Below are 20,871 nucleotides of genomic sequence, written 5' to 3' on the forward strand. Positions count from 1 at the left end.
ATTGAATCCACTGGCACCTTGATCTTGGGCTTCCTAACCTCTAGACTGTGAGTAATAAACGTCTATTGTTTATAAGCCAGCCAGTCTATGGTATTTTGTTATAGAAGCCTGAATGGTCTAAGACGCCATCCCTTCTGATCCTGTTTCCTCATATACAAACTCAAACGAGAACGGTGCTTCTCTCACAGTCCTGCTGGGCCACAGTGACACATGGTACTTCCCTTCTCCTTTCAGGGGCCCTGGAGCCAAGCCAGCTCTGCACACAGTGTGTGGACAGGCCAGACTGCTTCCTCTGCTGTCATGTGATGACCAATGAATGAAGTCCTGGAGGCAGAATATCAGAAACAAAATTACCACAGAAATTCCGGCTGGGCTGAATGGCGCCCAGGTGAACTTCTTTGTCCAACTGAGGCCAGTGCCATAGAGAAAGGGTGGCCCAGATGGAGGTAGCGCCATCAGTGGGCAAGAACGCCTTTGCGGAGAAGAGAGGTTTGCTTGAACTGCCTCTCTATGCCTGGAGCTTTCCAGCCCCTCCCTGGGCTGCGCTTAAGGCTGGGGGTCTCCCTCAGAGTTGGTGGAAAACCTAGGACCAGGGGCCCTGATTTTCTCTGCTGAAGTAAGTCTTCTCTGTGGCCGGCAGGTGGCGCGAAGCCCTCAGTTCTGTAGGCTTCAGACTCACGAGCAGCCTAAGGTCCGTGATGGGCGGAGGAAGGTTACTCTGGATGGGGCTCCAACGATGGTGCTGCCAGCAGCTCCTCATTAGTGAGTCTGGCCCTTCTCCTTGGCCTTAAGGGCAGCTGACCAGAGTCCCAAGAGCCAGGCTCCAAGAATGCCGGGCTGATTCTGAGTAGCTTTCACCCCATTACCTTCTAAACCAGAAATGGCTCAGCTCTGCAAGGAAGGGAATCAGCACAGGGCACTGGGTGGGTGCCGGAGAGGGCAGCTCAGACCAGCAGTGGCAACTTCCTGGCCCCTTGGCCATGCCTCTGGAGCCGCCTGGGACAGACCCTCACTGATGCCCTGTCTGCAGGCCTCACACTGTAGCAATAACCCTGGATTTTTGTCCTGTATGCCATCCATGCGTCATCCATTCATTCATTTGTTCATTCACATAGCACCTACGCAGTGTAAGCCAGCCGCAGTGCTGAATCACAGTCCCTGACCTCAGGGAGCCATGGACTTTGGGATGGGGAGGCAGACCCCTAAACGCAGGCAAAGGGAGAATGCCCACAGTGCAGGGGAGGGAAGGGACCTACACTTTCCAGAGAAATCAGAGAAGGTTTGGAGGAGGCATCATTCAGCCTGGATTTTTATGGATTTCAACAGACGGAGATGAGGCCTGGGAGGTCCAGGCCAAGGGAATAACACAAGCAAAGGCTAAGAGGTAGGAGGCTCAACATTACGTGCCAGGAGGGATAGGACAGTGAGGTAGCCAAGGAAGTGGGTGGGCGAGTCCAGACTTTTGGCAAGAAAACAGTGGACCATAAGGCCAGAGAGGCAGTCACAGCCTGAAATGGCTGGCTAAGAGGCTAGACTTGACCCAGAGGTGATGGGGAACTACTGAAGTTATTTCATGGTGGGGGTGGGGGATGACCCACCCTTCTAAGGCCACCCTGGAGGCTGTGTGGCAGATGGACTGCAGTGGGTGAGATGGACACAAGGAGATCAGGTCATAGGCATTGCCACAGCCCCTAAAATCATGGTCTCAGCTGGGAGGGGGCACCATGGGGAAAGAAAGACCCTGCAAAGAAACATGACCAAGGGCAAAATAAAAGCACCGTCTCTCTTTAACGCTTGTTTGGCCAGTTTTCTCATCATGTAGCTGATTCAGCAGCAATCACAATAGTTAACATTTATTGAGCACTTACTGTAGACCAGGCACTTAAGCATTTTACATATTTTTCATTTACTCCCAAAACAATTCTATGAGGTAGGTACTATTAGCATCCATGTTATAGATGAGGCAACTGAGACACAGAGAGATTAAATTACTGACAAAAGTCATATAGCTAGAGCCAGGATTTGAACCCAGGCAGTTGGCTTGAGAGTTAGTACTCCAATGACTACATTAATGCCTATAATACCCCTCTCCCTGGGCACTCCAGCCTTCCAGCAGGTCCCTGGGATAGAGACAGAGCCCATTGCTGCAGAGCCGGGTGGGTGCCCAAAGGCTGAGTTGGCCAGACAGGCTGACAGGGCAGGGCCACCTGAGGCCGGAGGGGGAAAGTCCCCCTGAGCTGGGGGAAGAGATGCCAGCTTCCCACTCCTCCCCCGCCTCCCTGCTAGGGTCTATGGTGCCTCTTGAGGGGGGTGGCAGCTGCCAGCCCCGGCCTCCCTTCCCACCAGCATGCTTGCTGCCTCCCCAGCAAGAACAGCCCAGAGTTTAGGTCATGAGGGGGAGGCTTTATTGACAATGGAGAAGGCAGAGTTCTAGGCAAGTTCGCACAGCACTGCTGCAAGGGTCCAGGCTTGGGTCAAACCTGTCAGAACCTCAGGGACTCACTCCCTCCCACCATCCTGAACCTTCCAACACCTTTTCCAGCAACCCAAAGACACCGAACCCCAAGCCACTCTCTGGACAGAGTGAGTGGCAGCCACTGCTGTGGAGCCAGGACTGGAGTTGGGTCTGAGGCCCATTGTGTATGGTGGGCACAAGACCCCCGCCGTCCTCAGCCTCTGGGGACAGGCGGGAAGTAGGCAGGGGCAGCAGCCCCAGCCCATGGAGCACTCAGCGCAGGAGGCCGATGTGGCAAAAGGCAGGGGCACTGCGCATCTCCGCCTCCCTGTGCCTGAGCAGGGCTCCGCAAAGCCAAGCCTCCTCAAGTCACCTTCCCCTGTTGCCTCCCCTTCCAGCCCTGAAACTGGCCCTTGGAGGGCACCCCTGTCAGCCGCAGCCTCTCCCTGTCCGTGCAGACTCCACAGCTCCAACCCTTCAGCTGGAACACGCTCTCTCATCAACTGTCCTCCCCTGCTGGCCAGCCCCAGCCCTTTGCCTGGTGCTTTTTCAGAGACCAAAGAGAGCTGGGGCCTGACCACAAGCATTTCTTGGAGCCACAGAAGCAAAACAGCAGCCCTCAGGGGATTGTCCTTCCCCAGCCACCTGCCCAGTGTGTGGCTGGTTGATCATGGGGACCCAGGGCTGGCTGGACACCCAGCTTTAGGGCCCAGCACCTCCCACAGCCTCTGCAGCCTTGGGCGGGGGAGAGGGGTAAGCCAGTCCTGAATCCGGCTGGGAGGAGCAGAGACAAAAATAACCCAGCACAGGTTCCTGCTAAGGCCAGAAATAGCGTAGTGACAAGTGCCTTGTAACACCCTGGACGAGCAGCAGGGGGAGGCTGAGCTGAGGACAGCGCAGCCTCACACCAGGCCCTGGCTGGGCTACATACCATACCACACGGTCCGTGTGCACACACGCGTGTGTGTGTGGGGGGAGGGCCCGAGAGACCATGGCTCAGGACAGGGAATCCGGAGAGATGCTGAACTTGGGCTTGGCCTTGGCCATGGCCAGGCTGCGCTTGCGCAGGGGTCCGCGGGCTGAGGCGAGGGTCAGAGCTTCCAGTAGGCTGTGGTCCTCATCAAGCTGGCGGGCCGTGCAGAGTGGTGTGGGCACTTTGATAGTGTTGCCAAACTTGGAGTAGTCCACAGAGTAGCGTCCGTCCTCCTCAGCTACGATGGGGACAAAACGCTGGCCCCACAGGATCTCATCAGCCAGGTAGGAGGTGCGGGCCTGGGTGGTGATGCCAGTGGTTTCCACCACACCTTCCAGGATGACGATAATCTCGAGGTCCTGGTGGTGGTGCAGGTCGCTGGGCGCCAGGTCGTAGAGCGGGCTGTTGGCATCGATGACATGGTAGATGATCAGCGGGGCCACCAGGAAGATGCTGTTGCCACCCACGCCGTTCTCCATGGGGATGTCCACCTGGTGGAGGGGCACCACCTCGCCCTCGGGGCTGGTGGTCTTGCGGACCACCTGCATGTGGATGGTGGCGCTGATGATCATGCTCTTGCGGAGGTCGCCCACGCGCAGCATGAAGCAGAGGCGGCCGTGGCGCAGGGCGATCACCGCGTGCTTGCTGAAGATGAGGGTCTCGGCCCTGCGGTGGGCCTGGGCAGTCTTCATGAAAATGCAGCCCAGCATGATGGCGTTGATCATGAGACCCACGATGTTCTGCACGATGAGGATCAGGATGGCCAGCGGGCACTCCTCAGTCACCATGCGCCCGCCAAAGCCAATAGTCACTTGGACCTCAATGGAGAAAAGGAAGGCAGATGAAAAGGAGTGGATGCTGGTGACGCAGGGCTCCGCAGTGCCCTCGCTGGGGGCCAGGTCGCCGTGGGCGAAGGCGATGAGCCACCAGGCCATAGCGAAGAGTAGCCAGCTGCACAGGAAGGACATGGTGAAGATGAGCAGCGTGTGTGGCCACTTGAGGTCCACTAGCGTGGTGAACACATCCTGCAGGAAGCGGCCCTGCTCCCGGATGTTCTTGTGGGCCACGTTGCAGTTGCCTTTCTTGGACACAAAGCGGGCCCTCCGCTCCCGGGCGCGGTACCTGGGCTCGGCAGGGTCCTCTGCCAGGCGTGTCAGCACGTACTCCTCGGGGATGATGCCCTTGCGGGACAGCATGGCTCTGGTGACCCCCAGGGAGAGGCTTCCCCCATCGGAGGCACCCCTCTGACGTGGCCTAGGGCCTCACTGCGGCGTTCTCTCCGTGGGCTCCCTCTCAACTTGAGGCCGCGCTCAGCCTGTGCTGGCCTCACTTCTGAGATGCCTCCCCACCAGATTCTGCCTCACTTCCACCTGGGTCCCGCTTCACTTCTTAATACCAGCCTCATCCTTGAGCCCGACTGCCTGCCGCTTAGGGAGCCCCCAACCCAGCCGGCTCTCCACCTGGACCTGGGTCCCCGCCCAGCTCCCCCCACCAGCTGACCACCCCTGGGCCTCCCTCTGAGAGCCCTTCTCCGCGCCCAGCCTGCCTTCTCAGCCCAGATCAGAACTTAACACCTCCGGATCTCTCCCACTAACCGGACCTCACCCCCACCCTACGGGTCTCCCGCCTCACCCGCCTGGACCCCGGGATCCCAGGCTTCAGCTCAGGTCGTGGCCACCCCGCCCCGTCTCCCCTCCAGGTGCGCCCCCTAAGTCCTACCCCACCCCTCCCGGAGCGCCCCCGCAGCTCTCCGGATCTCCCTCCAGCTTTCGTCCTCTCTGTCTCCTTGGGATCCTGCGTTCTCCGGAGTCACCACCCAACCAGGCTCAACTCCGGGTCGCCGGCCCCGCGTGCGACCCGGCCAGGCTGACTCGGAGCCGCGGCCTCCCGGTCCCCACAGTCCGCTGGCCCGCGCGCCTGCCCGCGCCACGGCCCCGGCTCCGCGCCTGGTCCCGGCCCCGCCCGTCGCCGCTGCTGCACCTGCTCCTGCTCCTCACGCCGCGGCAGTCGCCTGCCCGCCCCCTCCCGCCGTCCGGGCGCTCGCGGCTGGCCGTCCTCCCTTCCGTCCGTTTGTCAGTCCGCGGAGACCGACCTGGTCTCTAGGCCAGGCTGGGGTCGAGGACGGCGGGAGGGGGGCGCACGAGGAGCGGAGCGGGGGCTAGGGACCGCCAGGGGGCGCCCAAGCTGCTCCGGCGCGGAGGGGGCGGGGCCGGAGCAAGCCCCGCCCCCACCCTCCACCTCCCTCCCTGGGACTCACAACCTGGCCTTCGGGGTTTGTCCGCTACGCGGGATCCAGAGGCTCCTCCTGCCGCGCTCTACGAGAGTGGGGGGTGGGGAGGGATCTGTGACCCGCCCTTCCAGCCTGGGGCCGCCACCGTGTCGCCCTGGCTCCCCTCCCCCAGTATCTCTATCCGTATTTGGGTCAATCATCCGCCTCTCGGCAGCGCTGGGTTTGCTGGTTCCCGGGGAAGGAGGCGCTGAGAGGCAGCTCCATCAGTCCCGGGGCTGGGGGAAATTAGGTGGCCCGAGGACTTCTCAATTCACAGCGTCTTCTCTTTAGGGGTGCTCTTAATCTTAGTCTTGAATCCTTAGGCAATCTGATGGAAGCTCGGACTCCTTCCCATTAAAAAAAAAAAACAAAAAAACAGGGCCTCAGCAGGTGCAGGAGAGGAACACAGTTTAACACCTGCTACTGCTGTGGGGCAGCCTGGGCCACTCCATCTTCTCAACCATTCCAGCCCTACTTTAAAGAAGGTTTGAGCAGAGGGCACTTGCTTTACATTTTCTCACACCTGTCACCTGACTTCTTCCACCTTAGATCAAGGGTAGTATTTAGGCCTGAGTAGTGTGTTAGGGCTGCCTCAGGCACTGGGGGACCCAGGCTTTTGGTTCAGGCATGGTGGTGTTTCTGGTCAGGCATCAGCCTGAGGTTGCCCTGTGGCATGGACCCCGGTTCTCAGCTGGGAGGGAAAGCCGGTTAAATCTCTGTTTTGGAACAGTAACAGCTTACCCCTCTCTGTGGCTCAGATCCTTATGGAGAAACCCCTGACCATCTGTGGCCATTTTGTTGGAGTGGGGGCTTGAGGCAGGGGCTGGAAAGGGCAGTGTGGCTGGGAGCCACAGTGGGGCAGAGGATGCATTTATGCTGGATCTTCCTTTCTCTCACTACCCACCTACAGGCAGAGCGAACACTGCTACAAAGGGTGAGTGTGATCATGGGTTATATTAACAGAGATGCAGTGTCTAGGAAGGGGCGGGTAAAAGGAGATGAGCAGAGTGGGAAGCTTAAGGAGACAGGGTTACATGAAGAATCTCTGAGGCAACTGCAGCTGTCCAGCCATCAGAAAAGGAGAGCCCCCCCAGGCATTTGGGCACCGTTGCAGAAACACCTGGCCTTGAAGGAGGATGAACTAGTAGTTTTTCATGGCCCAAAGGGTAGAGCCAGGACACTAAGTGGAACAGAGGCAAGCTTTGTTTTCACGTATACAAGAGTCAGTTCTAATAACAATAACCAGAGATGAGCCACATCTGTGGGGTACCCAAGTCAAGGCTGGTGGGCCATGAGGGATGTTATAGAGGGATTGGGGCCAGGATGACCTTGGGCATCCCTACAACACTTCACTGTGAGCCAAGCCCTGTCCCTGCTACTTCCCTTCAATCAGTTGGGATGGGGAGGCTTTGGAGTAGTGGTAGGCATGTGGAGTCCTCTTTCTGCTCTCCAGTTCTGCTCCTGTGAGATCTCACAGTGGGGAAGCTGCTGGGCCCCTGGGGAAATCTCAGAGCTAGAAAGGCTGGGTTCTGCCTCACGGTGCTGCCCTGAAGCCTCGCCTCCCCACTGCTCCACTATTCTGAGAGTGCGAGTCCCCTACCTGAAGGGCTCAGCCTCCCCTTTTTCTCCATCCTGCATTGGCTCATAGTCATCTCCACTAAATACTGCACTTGTCAGGTCCCTTTCTTGCTTGAAACCTTTCTCCCTTTTTGTCCATGGGCATACCCCCAACTCCTTGAACTGGCATTCAGGGCTCCCTGATATGATGCCCTCGCTACTGCCCTCATCTCTCTCCCACCTCCCTGATCAACCAACAGTCTTACCACACTTTCACCATCACTACTTAGTTCCTGCTGCCCCTACCTGCCACCCCAACCCTTTCTCTGACTTTCTATCCAATCCCTATCCCTCCCATGTTTAACTCAAATTCTGTCATTTCCAGGCAGCCTGCCAGGCTTTACAGAGCTCTTCCTTTCTGAGCTTCTCTGGCTCCTGGACCAGCCACAGGGCTCTGCACTGGACCCACCTCCAATAACTGGTGGGCTTTTCTTATGTTGTATGTTTATGATCTCCTTGCAGCCAAGAGGATGCAGGTTCAAGACTCTTAGGTCTGCACCCCAGGGCTTGGCGCAGCCAGTACTGCAGATGACATGCAAATGATCATAGCATGAGATGTAAATAAGCACCTGCCATTTCTTGGGCGAAGGCAGATGTGCAGTTTTGTTTCGTGATGCAGAGGAAGTCAGGACAGCTGCCGTTTTAGTCTTCCTGGTGTCTGGGCTCTAGTGTCTCCTAGATGTCACCTGGCTGACCTGTGGTTCATGCACTGTGCTTTCTCTCTTAAGGACCACCACTTCTGAATGCCCCTGCTTGGGGGATGGAGACGGAGACATGATCCAGGACTAGCCAGCCAGTGTAGGCCACACCTCTGATCACAGTGGGGTGGGGATGGGAGTGTGACCCACATTGATCTACTGAGATTTTCTCCCAAGCTTTTGCCAGAACTATTGGCAAGGACTATCTCTTTTGCCTCTTCGATTGCTCTGGAGCAGGATGTAAGCTAGAGCTGCTAGGGGCCATCTGTCATAAGGGAGGGAGAGGAAAATGGAACCCAGAAAGGAAGACATATGCCGGATGGATGTCAAACACCTGGATCCAGCCATGTTTGAAGTAATATACCTTTTAGCCTTGTCAGTCACATACTGCAGTAAATTCAGTTTCTGCTTGGGTTACTCTGAATTGGGTTCCTGTCATTTGCAATTGAAATAGTGTTAATCCAGATTTTAATTCCAGTTTAATTCAAGAATGAAAGCAAGATGAAGGGAGACCAAGCTCTATGAAGATCTGTTACTTTATCTGGTAAGTTCATTGCAGAAATGCTATCACCCTTGCCATGGACATAGTTGTGTCCCGCCAAATTCATAGGTTAAAGCCTGACCCTACAATGTAACTGTATTTGGAAATAGGGCCTGTGAGGAGATAATTAAGGTTTAATGAGGTCATAAAGGTGGGGCCCTAATCCAATATGACTGGAGTCCTTTTAAGAGAGAGAGAGACAGCAGGGATGCATGTGCATAGAGCAAAGGCCATGTGAGGATACAGCCAGAAGGCGGCCCTCTGCAGGCCAAGGAGACAGGCCTCAGGAGAAACGAAAGCTGCCAACACCTTGATCCCGGGCTTCAGCCTCCAGAACTGTGAGAAAAACACGTCTGTTGTTAAAGCCACCCAGTCTGTGATATATTGTTGTGGCAGCTGGGCTGAGTAAGAGCCCTCATTTCACAGGTAAGGAGGCAGGCTCTTGCCCACGCTCACACAGCTTCTGCAGGCCTACCTGATGCCAAAGCCAGGCTGGCTCCACTGAACCCACCATCCAGTGCCAGACCCTCCCCATCAGACTCAGGGCCTCTAGTAGGAAATAATCAAATCTCTTTATTTACAAGTAATTTACAGTTAGAAAACCCCAGCAGGGGTGTGGGCAGGGTGTGGGTGTGGGACGGCACTTGGGCTCTGGCAGGTCACTTGTCTGCATGGACGAAGGAGGCGAAGACACTGTCCTTTCGGCTAAGCAGCTTCTCTGGCTTGTCGAATTCAAGGATGGCGCCCCGCTTCAGGACGATCACCAGGTCTGCACTTAGGATGGTGTGCACTCGATGCTGGTGGGGCAGGAGGGGGTGAGAGGGGAAGGAGTTCAGGGCGGCCCTCCTGCAGCTTGGAGGAAGAGGCATGTGACCAGAATGTCCTGTCTCTGTGAGGACTGCACTTTCCTGGGTGGATGTGACTCCAAGCCCTCCATCCGTTAATGCCACGCTTCTCTCCTCTCTAAGTCCCAGCTCTGCCCCACCTCCAGGTTTCAAGGCTCAGAGACCCCCCCCCAACCCCTCTCCCACATCCTACGGAGAAGTAACCCCAGCCTAATGTACGAGGCCTGGAAACAGGGTCAGATCTTGGAACCTGGAGAAGGAGAGTTAAAGGCAACTGAGGGAAGTACAGGGGCAAATCCCCCTACCCCAAATCCTGCAGCTCAGGCTCCCTGAATGCCCTCCAGACCCCTTGCCCTGAACTGCCTGCTTCAGGGTCCTTTCTTGATTACTGGGACCAGACAAGCCCAGGGGCTGCAGACTGATGACAGCCCCAAGAGGCCAGTGCTGTCCCAGGGTGCCCCTCTGTACCCCATCAATGGGCCCCTTACCGCGATGGTGACCACAGTGCGGTCTGCGAAGGCTGTCATCACCACCTTTTGGAGGATGTTTTCCTGCCAAGTGGGGGCAGCAGCTGTTGGCTCACCTGCCCAGTGGATGGGGTCTGGCCTGGCTTGGGGGATGTGGAGCCCAGGTTTGTGGCTCAGCTCCCATCTGACCCCAATCCCAGTCCCCACCCCCACCCCACAGGACTGACCAGGTTCCCAACACTCAGGGACTGGACTCAGCCTGTTGGGAACTCAGCTCTGTGTGTGTAAGTGGGTTGTGGCTGTGGCTGTGCGTGTGCTGTTGTGATAGGTTGACAGTGTGAAGTCTGTGTGGGTCTGTGTGCAGCCTATGTGTTTGCATAGTTACATGTGTTTTTGTGCGTGTGTGTGTGTGAACATTCCCTAAGACTAGACAGAGTCAGGGTCCCCCCAGTCCTTTTCCTTTTCTGCCACACATAGCCTTTGGTGTTAAAGGCAACTTGAGCCTCAGTACTACTTGGTGCAAATTCCTCCCTAGCACCCCACTGTCCCATGGAGATGCCCAGGACCGACCGTGGCCATGTCGATGGAAGCTGTGGCCTCGTCCATGATGAAGATGCTGGTCTTCCTCACGAAGGCCCGAGCCAGGCAGAACAGCTGCCTCTGGCCCTGGCTGAAATTCTCCCCACCTTCTGTGATGATGGCATCTGAAAACAGCCCAGGGAGATGAAGTAGGGCTGAGTCAATCCTGTGCTGTGAGTTGAGCAGATGGGATGGCTTGGGGGGCTATTGGAAAATGTGTGTAGGGGGGCAAATAGGTGGGTGTGTGTCCAAGAGCACAGGCATGTGCAGGGCTGATGCACCTGCCACAACACTGTGGAGGCCATCTGCGGGAACTGCAACCAGAAAGGCACCCTGGAGGTTTGTGCTGCTGTGGGCCAGGGCAGTTCTGGGAGTGGCGTGCACATTGAGTGGTACACTGAGTTTGTATGTAGTGTGGGCCTTGGTAGGGTGATTCATTGGAACCAAGGCTTGGTCACCCCCAGTGCTCCAGGAGCTGTAGCAAATATACTAACGCTTTGCTAATCACCAGTGGCCTTGAGGAGTGGCCTGTGTCTATGATTGCCCAGTTCATCTTCTCCTCCCCTAGGGCAGAACTGGGCAGGTAGATGGATTGGGCAGGGCAGGGCTCAAGATGCCCACATGGTATGGGGGACTTGCAATCTCTGTCTCACAAGGATCGCTTACTGTCCCCACTGTTTCTTGCAGAAGGGGTTAGACCCTGAACTGACCAGTTGTATGACCTAAGGCAAGACACCTGACCTCTCTGGGCCCCTGTATAGTAAGAAGTAGGACTAAATGGTCCTCCTGGGCTTCAGACTCCAAACATTGGGCAAACCTGAGACACGGGCTTCTGTCTCCCATCCTCACAGGGTCCTTGAATGCCCAACCAACCCGGCTACTCAGCCAGGTAGTTACCGAGGCCTCCTGGCAGTGCCTTCACCACCAGCTTCAGCTGGGCTATTTCCAGGGCTTCCCACAGCGTGCTGTCTGAGCACTTTCTCTCCGGGTCCAGGTTAAATCTGGAGGTGGCACAGAAAACCCCAGTAGGGGGGGAGCAGGGTCCTGCATGCATCCCCAGGGGGCAAAGAGGGCAGTGAATGAGAACGAACTGAGTTGGAGGCCCAGCTGGGAGAAGCACCAAGGTGGTGAAACTGGGTTGGGGACAGCATCTTTGACCCATGCGTGGGGGATCCCCTCCCAGAGCCTGCCTGGGCCTGATGGGCTGGAGAAGGGCATGAGCAGGAAACGCCTCTGGATCCTGGTCTCCCCCAGCCCCCTCCTTTTTGTGCTCCAGGTCTAATAGAACTGAGCTGGCCTGGGCTGTGTGGGCCTGAGGGGTGGTGGGGCTCACCGGATGGTGCCGCTGAAGAGAACAGGGTCCTGCAGGATGATGGAGAGGCGTGAGCGCAGGGTGTGCAGCGGCAGTTTGGCTATGTCAATGCCATCAATGATGATGCGCCCTGTATGGGTCCGAATGAGGGTGCAGGGGAAGGCGGTGACTGCGGGGCCTCCTGTGATGTCTGACCACATGCCAGGGCTGAGGCCTCATCTGGTGGCTGAAGTACACATGGGGTGTTCGCCTTACAACTCACCTTCAAATGTGTCCACCATGCGGAAGAGAGAAGGAGGACTTCCCACTGCCTGTGCGGCCGCAGATCCCAATCTGGAAAGAGAGAAGCAGGCATCACCGCTGTGGCTCAGGGGCTGCTGGGAGTAGCCTCTGGTGCTAGCTCTGGGTGTGCGTGCAGGTGTGGGAGGTCACAGCGTTTCTTCTTGGCCTGGTTTTCTGACCAGCTTCTCTTTGGACACCACAGGTTTGGGCTTGTTTCCTGAAGTGGGTTCAGAGAGGGCTCGCACAGGGACCAGCACACAAGTGCAAGCATGGATGTCCATTTGCCTGGGCCTTGGGGTGGGCCTGGGTGTGCCAAGTATTTGGCTGCAGGAGAGCTGGGGGCACTGGTGTATCTCTATGCGTGTGGGTGTGGCAGGAGAATATGGGGGCAGCTGAGAGTGGTATGCAGGGATGTGTCTGTGTGCCCCACCTCATACTGGAGCCACCTCCGATCCCATTGCTTCCTGGCCCTTGGGTACCAACAGAAATTACAATACAGAGACAGAGACAGTGACACAGAAGGATGAGAGAGGCAGGGACAGAGGCACATCCCAAGGTCAGAGAATGACATGGACAGCCACAGCAAAGGGAGAAAAAGGCAGAGACAGAGGGGAAGATGAGAGGAGCATTGGGCCAGGGCAATAGGCAGGGGCTCTCCCCCGGTACAAGGGTGGCCTCGCTGTCTGCCCCCAGGCTCCTGCTCTGAAGATTGGCGGCAGAGAAAGCCCTTGACCATTTGCAGAGAGGGAGGCCCCGACGAAGCCCCTGTGAGCTGGGGGAGTCCAGAATGTCCGTCTCCTTGGCGGATGAGTGAGGACAGCAGTGGGAGAAGAGGAGAGAGGGAGAGGAAAGGTGGGCTGAACCCCCCATGAGCCCAGGGCCGGAGACTGCGATGTCTGAATAGTGAGAGGCATTGGGCCCTGGAGGGCCAAGAGGTGACTCTGCAAGGCCGTCCAGCTCCAGGCGTGCCCCACCCCCTGCTCACGCCTGTCCTGCAGCATCGGGTTGGGGCTGCACGCTGACCTTCTGTCCCGGGGAGATGAGGGCGTTGACGTGCTTTAGCACTGGTTTCAGGGAGCTGTCGTAGCGCACGCTCAGGTTCTGGATCTGGATCTTCCCTTGGTCTGGCCAGTTCTTCGGGATCAGCGATGGTGCTGGGGGCCGGGCTGGGCTCAGCCACCAGGCATGGGCCATAGCTAGTATCCGAGAGTGCCAACCCATCCCCAGGCCCCTCATGGCCCCAACCCAGACACACTCCTCCTCACGCTCTTCCCCGCCCCTCTCCCTGCGCCCCTCACCCAGGAGCCCCTCGTAGCTCTCTGCCTCGGTTTTCAGGAGCCCGTGGATGCGCTTCACGGCCCCCAGCTGGAGCTCCATGTCTGCCAGATTCCTCACCATCCAGTTGAGGTAGTTGGAGACCTGTGGGGAGCAAACCAGTGGCGCATACTCTGTGGCCGCTTAGTTCTGTCCTCAGCCACCAGGATGGCTCTTCTTAAGGCTGGAGAGGGGCCAGGGCCCCAGATTCCCTTGCTGCCATTGGCTGCCTGCTCAGAGCAGCCCCCCATGGAGGCACGGGGAGGGTCAGTCATGTGGCTCCCCACCCTCCGCGTGTCTGAGGCCTGGGCTCTGGGGCCTGCCGATCAGCCTTCCTGCCCACACCGTTCCCCTGGCATCAAATGACAATGAACTTGGGGTAAGGCCTGAGGGTGTCTCATGTTCCCAGTGGGGAAGGTGCTCTGGGAGTGCTGGCATCTGACCCCTCCTCTGCCCTAGCCCACTGCCACTCACCATTAGGGCATAGGTGAGGCCCAGGCCCACCAGGCCGGCAGAGAGCTCCCTGTGCAGGGAGTTGGAGATGGAGGTCACGGCCGCAATGAGCACCACACATGCACCGATGTACTCCTGCGGAGGGAGAGGAGCTGGCCTGGGTGTTCGGGGGTTGGGGCCACAGACCCCTGTTCCACCTCACTCCCTTTTGGGGCACAGACCATCCCAGCCCTGCAATTCACACACACATCATCACACACACATGAGGCCTGCAAAGGCTGGGGCCCCAGGAGCCAACATGTCCCACAAGCTCATGCTCCCCTATCCCCCCGAACCTGCACACCCTTTAACACGCATGCCTCAGCACACACAACGTGCATGTCATGTGACCCACTGAAGATACACATTCACCACAACTACTCTAGCCACTGGCACACACCTCAGATACACAAGTCTCTAGGCAGTGATATGGGAAAAAGAAGTGCAGGCTAGACCCTAGAGGACCACCAGGGCTGGGGAAAACAGGGAGGCTTGGTGTCCATGCCATCTGGTATCCTGTCTCCTCTTTCACCCCCAGGTCCTTGTGTGCTCTATCAGAAGCCCCTCTGCAGGGGCCAGGGTAGAGGCAGATAACACTTGCCATTCGGACTTCCAGCCATCTGTTGGCAGCCGTGAGGAAGAGGGAAGCAATGTTGTTGGAGTCTGTGTATTCGAGAAGCTTCTGCTGAAACCGGGCCTCATACCTAGAGGGCGGATGAGGAGGTCCTGAGGGAACAGTGTGGGTCCATATAGCTCCTAGGAGTCTCCCTACATGCAGAGGGAGCCACCTGGGCCTCTCCAGTCCCCAGACCCGCCACCGCGGCCACCTCATGTACGCTATCCCTCTCTGTAATGTCTGCCCCGCTCTTTCTGCTTATGCAAACCTGTCCAGAGTCCCACCTCCTCCAAACTCTTGTTTTCACCCCAAGACCCATTCTCTCTAGGTCTCTCCCATTGTAATAAAGGGCAGCTCCCTTTACCCAGTTTCTCACTCAGTAGTCACCTGGATTCACATTCAGCCCCTTGGCAAGTCCTCTTATGTCCATCTCCAAACGAGTCCTTGACTCCCTCCCTGTCTATCCTGCTTCCCGCCCACCACAAGCTCTCACCTGGGCCACTGCATCAGCTTCCTGAACACATCTATCTGCTGTCTCCTTAGAGTCCACGCTCCACACAGTGGCCAGCTTAATCGATCTAAATCAAAGACTGTGTCCTCTCTCTCCCCTGCTTAGAATATTAATGACCTCCAGCTGGGCGCCGTGGTTCACCCCTGTAATGCCAGCACTTTGGGAGGCTGAGGCAGGTGGATCACCTGAGGTCAGGAGTTCAAGACCAGTCTGGCCAACACAGTAAAACGCTGTCTCTTAATAATACAAAAATTAACTGGATGCAGTGGTGTGCATCCCAGCTACTCCAGAGGCTGAGGTGGAGAATCAAACCCAGGGGGTGGAGGTTGCAGTGAGCTGAGATTGCACCATTCCACACTCCAGCCTGGGTGACAGAGTGAGACTCTGCCTAAAAGAAAAAAAAAAAAAAGAATACTAAGGTTCTCCCACTGCTGGTAGGATGAAGAGCCCCCTCCTGCCAACCTGATTCTAGCCACCAACACCCCCACACGCTATGCTGCAGCCATTCAGCCTTTTAAAAACTCTGTGACAATACTAAAGCCTTCCATACCCCAGGGCCTTTGCACACACTATTTTCTTTGCCTGGAAGGCTTTCACCCTTGCTCTTCATAACGTTTGCTCAACTCAACCTTCAGGCCTTACCTTAAATGCTGCCTCCTCAGAGAAGCCCTTCTTGGCCACTACCTTACTTTAAAGTAGGTTTCCCCTATTATTCTCTGCAACCTGTTTGCTCCACAGTCTCTGCTTATACATGCATTTCTCTGGCCATTTATAATCATCTCCCTCAACAGACTGCAAATTCCGTGAAGATGGAGGCCATGTCTGTTGTGTTCACCAATGTGTCCCTGCACCTGGCACTATTAATACATATTTGTCGGATGAATACGCAGCACCTCCCCTAACCCTCGGAAATGGATGGAATCTCTCTGTACAGGAACTCTGGAGGCTTCTTTCTCATCCTTGGGTCCTCATCATGTTCTCCCTGAGTTACTGTGCATGGGCCTGCCTCTTCTCTCTGAGCAGCCTAGGCTGCCGTCATCACTCTCCTTGGCCGCCTCCCTCAGACCTTGCTGACTTAGGCCCAGCCCAGAGGAGATGGAGGAGAGCTTGTATGATGATGGAGGAAGGAATGAAAGCAAAACCGTCTCATCATCATTGGTTCTATAGGACCAAGCTCAGGGGCCACGGAGGCACCCAAGACGCACCCTGTTCGACACTTGCTTTTCACTCATGGAAGGTGTTTGTTCAGCCTTGATTGTCTCTTGGTGGAGAGACGGCATGTGTCTGAGGGGAGTGAAGGGGGGCTGTGACGTGGGAGAGAGCCCGCTACTGCACACCCACAGGTGTAGATGTGTGGGAGGGTGATGTGTCTGAGGCGACTGTGAAACCATGTCTGAAGGGTTTGAGTAAGTGCGCATTGAAGATGTGTGTGCGTCAGGGCGCGTGCGTGTGACAGGAGTGTGAGGTGCTCAGGGCTGTGTGAGTTGGGGGGGCGTGGGGCAAGTGTGAGACGGGAGCTTCTGCCACAGGCAGGTGACAGTGTGTCTGAAGACTGGAGAAGAGCCCCAGCCTCAGAGTCATGCAAACCAAGGTTGGAGCCTGAACATCACAGCTTCCTGGATGTACATCACGATTGAGACTCAGTTTTCTCATGAGTGAAATGGGGATGGTGATAGTTCCCACATGAATGAAAACAACCTCTGAGGCCACCACTGAGCCCAGTGCTACACGCTCTTGAGACTCTTTTGGGAAAAAAGGAGGTCTCTTAGGAAAGCCAGAAGGTCAGGCCAGCCTGGGGTCCAAGCTCAGCGCCAGCCCCACAGTCCGTGTGACCTTGGGTTGATGACCCAGCCTCTCTGTGTCTTGTTTCTGCACCTGGAGAATGTGGTGACTTGTACCTATGTTATGCGGCTCTTGTGAGGATGAAAATGTAATAACGCACATCCAACACTTAGCACGGTGCCTGGCACGCAGCAAGTGGGCAATCAATACATTATAATAGCTCTCAACAGGCTGCTGGGTTAAAGCCAATGCATTAAACGTGTACAGGGTTGATTAAAAAGCCTTTCGTTCGCATTTAAAAATCATTCACCGTGTCAGTAGGGTGTGGAAGACCTCACTGGGTAGCGGTGGCTCTGGCGGACCACAGGTTTGACCTGATCTGAGGCTGGTTACAGGAGGCTGGGATCCGCACACCAGGGGCTCTGGCCCACTCTAGGAGAGTCACCATCTTTCTACTCCAGGGCCCTCTGAGACACCAATTTAGAGAGGGAAATCACCAAAACTTAGAGCAAAGGCTAGGCTCAGCAATGCCCAGGACCTGGAAATTGAAGGAACAGGGGAAGTTCAGGCTTGAGAAGAGAAGGAGGCTGGGAGGAAACTCTAGCGTTGTAATCCAGGGAGCTTCTTTGTGGAAGACACAGCACAGGCTTGTCCAGGGGCAAGGGATGTCCAGGGAGCAGCGCCAAGGCCAGGGTAGAGCTTTGTTCTGCTCTGCTTTACTTAGACAAGATCCCTAAGAGGTGGATTTTCACTGGCTCTAGGTGCTCCAGGGAGTGGGCAATGGGACCTGGGTGTGTCTCCAGGGCCGAAGCTGGATTTCAGGGGTTGGGAGAGGAGATGTAAGTCTCTGTAGGCCCTTGGCTGGTCCTTGTGCCCTAGAGTTACTCCTGGACACAGGGCTTGGTGTCTCATGGTTACTGTCACACTTTGTGCAGCTGTGCCATCCTAAAAATAACCAATTATCACTCTGTGGGTAAAGATGAGAAAAGAGCCCAACTATCTGTGTCAGGGGTCTCTGGCCTGCCTGACTAAAGAGAGATGCCCCAGGAGATCAGACGGACTCTTGGGGAGTGGGGAACAACAGCTCCCTCCACTCCCCAGGCAGCTTCAGATGCTCCTGTCCACCCCTGCATCACCACTCAGGGTGGGGAAAGCATGGCAGGGTCACTGAAGTTTTAAGGAATTCCTCCAGCCTGGTGAACTCCTACCCGTCCTTCGAGTCCTAGTTCTGCTGACACCCCCTCTACAAAAACCTTCCCTGACGGCCTCTCTTCTCTGCTCCCACTGCCCTTGAATCCGTTTTTTTCAGAGTACTTGTCACATGGGTTTATCCTGGCCTGCTCAAAGTCTGGGCTGTAAATGCCTGCAGGGCAGTGGCTCATCTGACTCATCTTTTTAGTGCCTGGCATGGGGCTTAGCACATGGTTGGGGCTCAGTGAATGTTTGTTGCATGAACAAACAGGTTCAAGTCTGGGCTTTGTGGCACCTTACACAGAGAGGGCATAGAACGCCTCTGTGCCTCAGTTTCCTTATCTGTGCAATGGAAATGATCATTCTCAGCACCAAGGGTTGCCGTGCAGAATGGGCGGGATTGGACTGTACAGTACTCAGCATCGTGTTTGGCACAGGAGCTCCTTAATAAAAGAAGGGCTCAGGGTGACCCGCACCATCTAAGGCCCTTTCTAGCATTGGTACATGAAGACTTGTCCCAGCCTTGTTTGTTTTCATGTTCTGCCTTAGTTCACACAGGCCCTGGGCTTGTCTGCAGAGCTGGAATTCTCTCTAGAACATACAGTGGGAGCCCACCTGGCCTGTGCCTGCTGGTGGACATCCCCTGGGCCTTGGGGCCTGAGGTGACTTGAGAGAGATGTGTCCTTGGCCTTCCTAAGTGGAGCCCTGAGAATTGAATCTCATGGCCAGTGCCCCTGGCCCCACCTGTTCCACTCCTACCTTGAGGGAATGTGGACTCGTACCTGAAGGCCCGGATGGTGGTGAGCCCTTCCACGGTTTCGGCAAAGTGTGAGAGCAATGGAAGTTGGGTGGTGTCATCCAGCTGCTGCAGGTCCCTGTGGTGAGGACAGAGTGGAATAGTTAAGAGGGCAGGCTCAGGGCTTGGCCTGGGCCTGAAGCCTAGCTCTACCTGCCACCGCTGTGTGGGTGAATGGCCTCACCTCTCCAGGCCTCAGCTTCTCACCTGTGAAGAGGGAAGACAATGGCACTAGCCCATCGAGCTGCTGTGAGCACTGAATGAGATCATTTATGTATAATGCTTAGACACAGCCCAACTGTGGGGCAGTTACTGCTGTCCTGGGCATTGCCCACCCCAGGTCGCCATCTGTCCCTGTACTTCTGCTGCCTAGCCTTGAACTGAGCTAAGGCTGGGCAGGCAGTGTTAGTTCTGTTTTATAGGTGAACAACCTGAACTTTGCGACAGCTGGCCAAAGGAACAGATGACCAAACTCTAAGCATTCAACCCATTGTCTGCTTACAAGGAGCGCTTCAGACCCTGGCCAGTGATGTGATGAAATGACAGGTTTCACCTTAGGGTAAGGCCAGAGGTTTCCATGGCAACAGAATTGCCTCCTGCTCCCCAAAGCTGCACCTTGACAAGCACATCAGTGCCAGGGAGGCCGGTTTGGGATGCAGGAAGTTGATTTCCCTGGCAAACCATCTCCAGGGCCAGAGTGGGTGCCAGCGAGACAGGGCTGTTTCTCTGGCAGAAGAAAGGAACTTTGTAGAACAGCTTGTACAGTGCTTTGAAAGCCACTGTAATTTTGTGAGTGTCAACAAGCTATGTTGCTTGTGTGGGTGCCGGGCCATTCTGGATCATCCAAGCAAAAAAGCCATTTATACAAATGTTGATCCTTTGGAGCAGGTAATTGTGGCCAAAATGTATCTAAATTTTATTATTTATTATTGCTAGTAAGTATCTCGACTCCAGTTTCTAGCCAACTATGTGCACTTGGGAAAGGTACTTCACCTTTCTGACCACAACCCACAGTCAGGAACATATTTTATCTCACAAATCAGTACTCACACACCTACATGACCAAAACAAAGGTTTCATGAAGCAAAGCTTGCTGTTACTCTATGAATGCAGTCTGATATTTTCTGTACTATTTCATTTTTTTAAAAATGCTGGTTGTGATCCATGATATTAATTTCACGACCCACTGATGGGCTATAATTGGCAGTTTGAGAAACACTGGCCTAGAGGTTTTTAAATTTTTTCCTATGATTCTTTGAATCTATGAGTTTAGCAGAATCACTCTCAGAAAGAGCTTCCTAGAGAACATTCTGGAAATTCTGAGGAGGAAAGAGGTGTGCATGGCTCTAAAGCTCGTGAGGGCAAATGTGGTCATGAGAATGGCTGTGACAGGCTCCCTCAAGTCAAGGCTTACAGCTATGCTCTGGACTCACATAGTCTGGGAGGTTTTATATCGTTAACACCGCTTGAATCAGGTGCCTTCTGATTTCATGCATTGGCAATTAGCCTGACCACTGGAATCACGCAACCCTCCTGGGAAGCATGTTGGCAAAATGAATGAAGGGCATAAAATGTACATTTATCATGACCTAACAATTCCAATCCTGACCATATCTCCCAAGGAAATAATTCAGATGTCAATCTCAGTGTGTGTGTGTCTGTGTGTGTATGTGTGCAGACTATTATATTAGGGTAGTGGAATGAAATGTGGATATTTCTATTTCCTTCATTTCTGTTTTTTGTTTTGATCTTTTGGAGGGAACATGACCCTGCTACTTTTATAATGATGTGTCTAGTAAGTATACCAAACTGCACATTGCAAAGCACCTCCCACCCATCACCCCTGAGGCTATCACCTGGACGCCACCCGGAAGTACTTCTGGATAAAGTAGCACACAATAGCCAGGGGCAAGAGGGCCACGAGGAACACAGGTGTGACATAGGAGATGACGGCCAGGGCGGAGACACAGAGCAGGGTGGAGCGGCTCAGGCACTCCAGCGTGGATGGGATGTGCTGAGGGAGGTGAGGAGGAGAGAGTGAGGTGAGCTTGGTATTGACTGTTAAGAGTGCAACCCGCAGCCATGTTTTGCTTTTGCTTTATTTTTTGATCCTTTATTTTTTTGAGGCAGA

At 55.3% G+C, this 20,871-nt stretch overlaps 2 protein-coding genes across 2 annotated transcripts in view; both read right to left on the bottom strand.

Annotated features, from left to right (window-relative positions):
• Nucleotides 1-1,793: 1,793 nt before the first annotated feature.
• Nucleotides 1,794-4,904, bottom strand: KCNJ11 (potassium inwardly rectifying channel subfamily J member 11). Its single transcript, XM_017525806.2, has one exon. The coding sequence runs from the start codon at nucleotides 4,622-4,624 to the stop codon at nucleotides 3,452-3,454; it is 1,173 nt and encodes a 390-aa protein (XP_017381295.1). The 5' UTR covers nucleotides 4,625-4,904; the 3' UTR covers nucleotides 1,794-3,451.
• Nucleotides 4,905-9,106: 4,202 nt separating this feature from the next.
• The window catches only part of ABCC8 (ATP binding cassette subfamily C member 8), an 83,476-nt gene continuing 71,711 nt past the window's right edge, over nucleotides 9,107-20,871 (bottom strand). The window contains 13 exon segments of the mRNA XM_037737524.1: nucleotides 9,107-9,350; nucleotides 9,887-9,949; nucleotides 10,436-10,569; nucleotides 11,342-11,445; nucleotides 11,778-11,886; nucleotides 12,019-12,044; nucleotides 12,046-12,089; nucleotides 13,062-13,192; nucleotides 13,337-13,457; nucleotides 13,827-13,940; nucleotides 14,446-14,548; nucleotides 18,727-18,819; nucleotides 20,597-20,754. Of these exon segments, the coding sequence (XP_037593452.1) occupies nucleotides 9,213-9,350; nucleotides 9,887-9,949; nucleotides 10,436-10,569; nucleotides 11,342-11,445; nucleotides 11,778-11,886; nucleotides 12,019-12,044; nucleotides 12,046-12,089; nucleotides 13,062-13,192; nucleotides 13,337-13,457; nucleotides 13,827-13,940; nucleotides 14,446-14,548; nucleotides 18,727-18,819; nucleotides 20,597-20,754 (1,338 nt within the window). The 3' untranslated portion in view covers nucleotides 9,107-9,212.

This window comes from Cebus imitator, unplaced genomic scaffold, assembly GCF_001604975.1.
Source record: "Cebus imitator isolate Cc_AM_T3 unplaced genomic scaffold, Cebus_imitator-1.0 Scaffold39, whole genome shotgun sequence".
Taxonomy (NCBI): Eukaryota; Metazoa; Chordata; class Mammalia; order Primates; family Cebidae; genus Cebus; species Cebus imitator.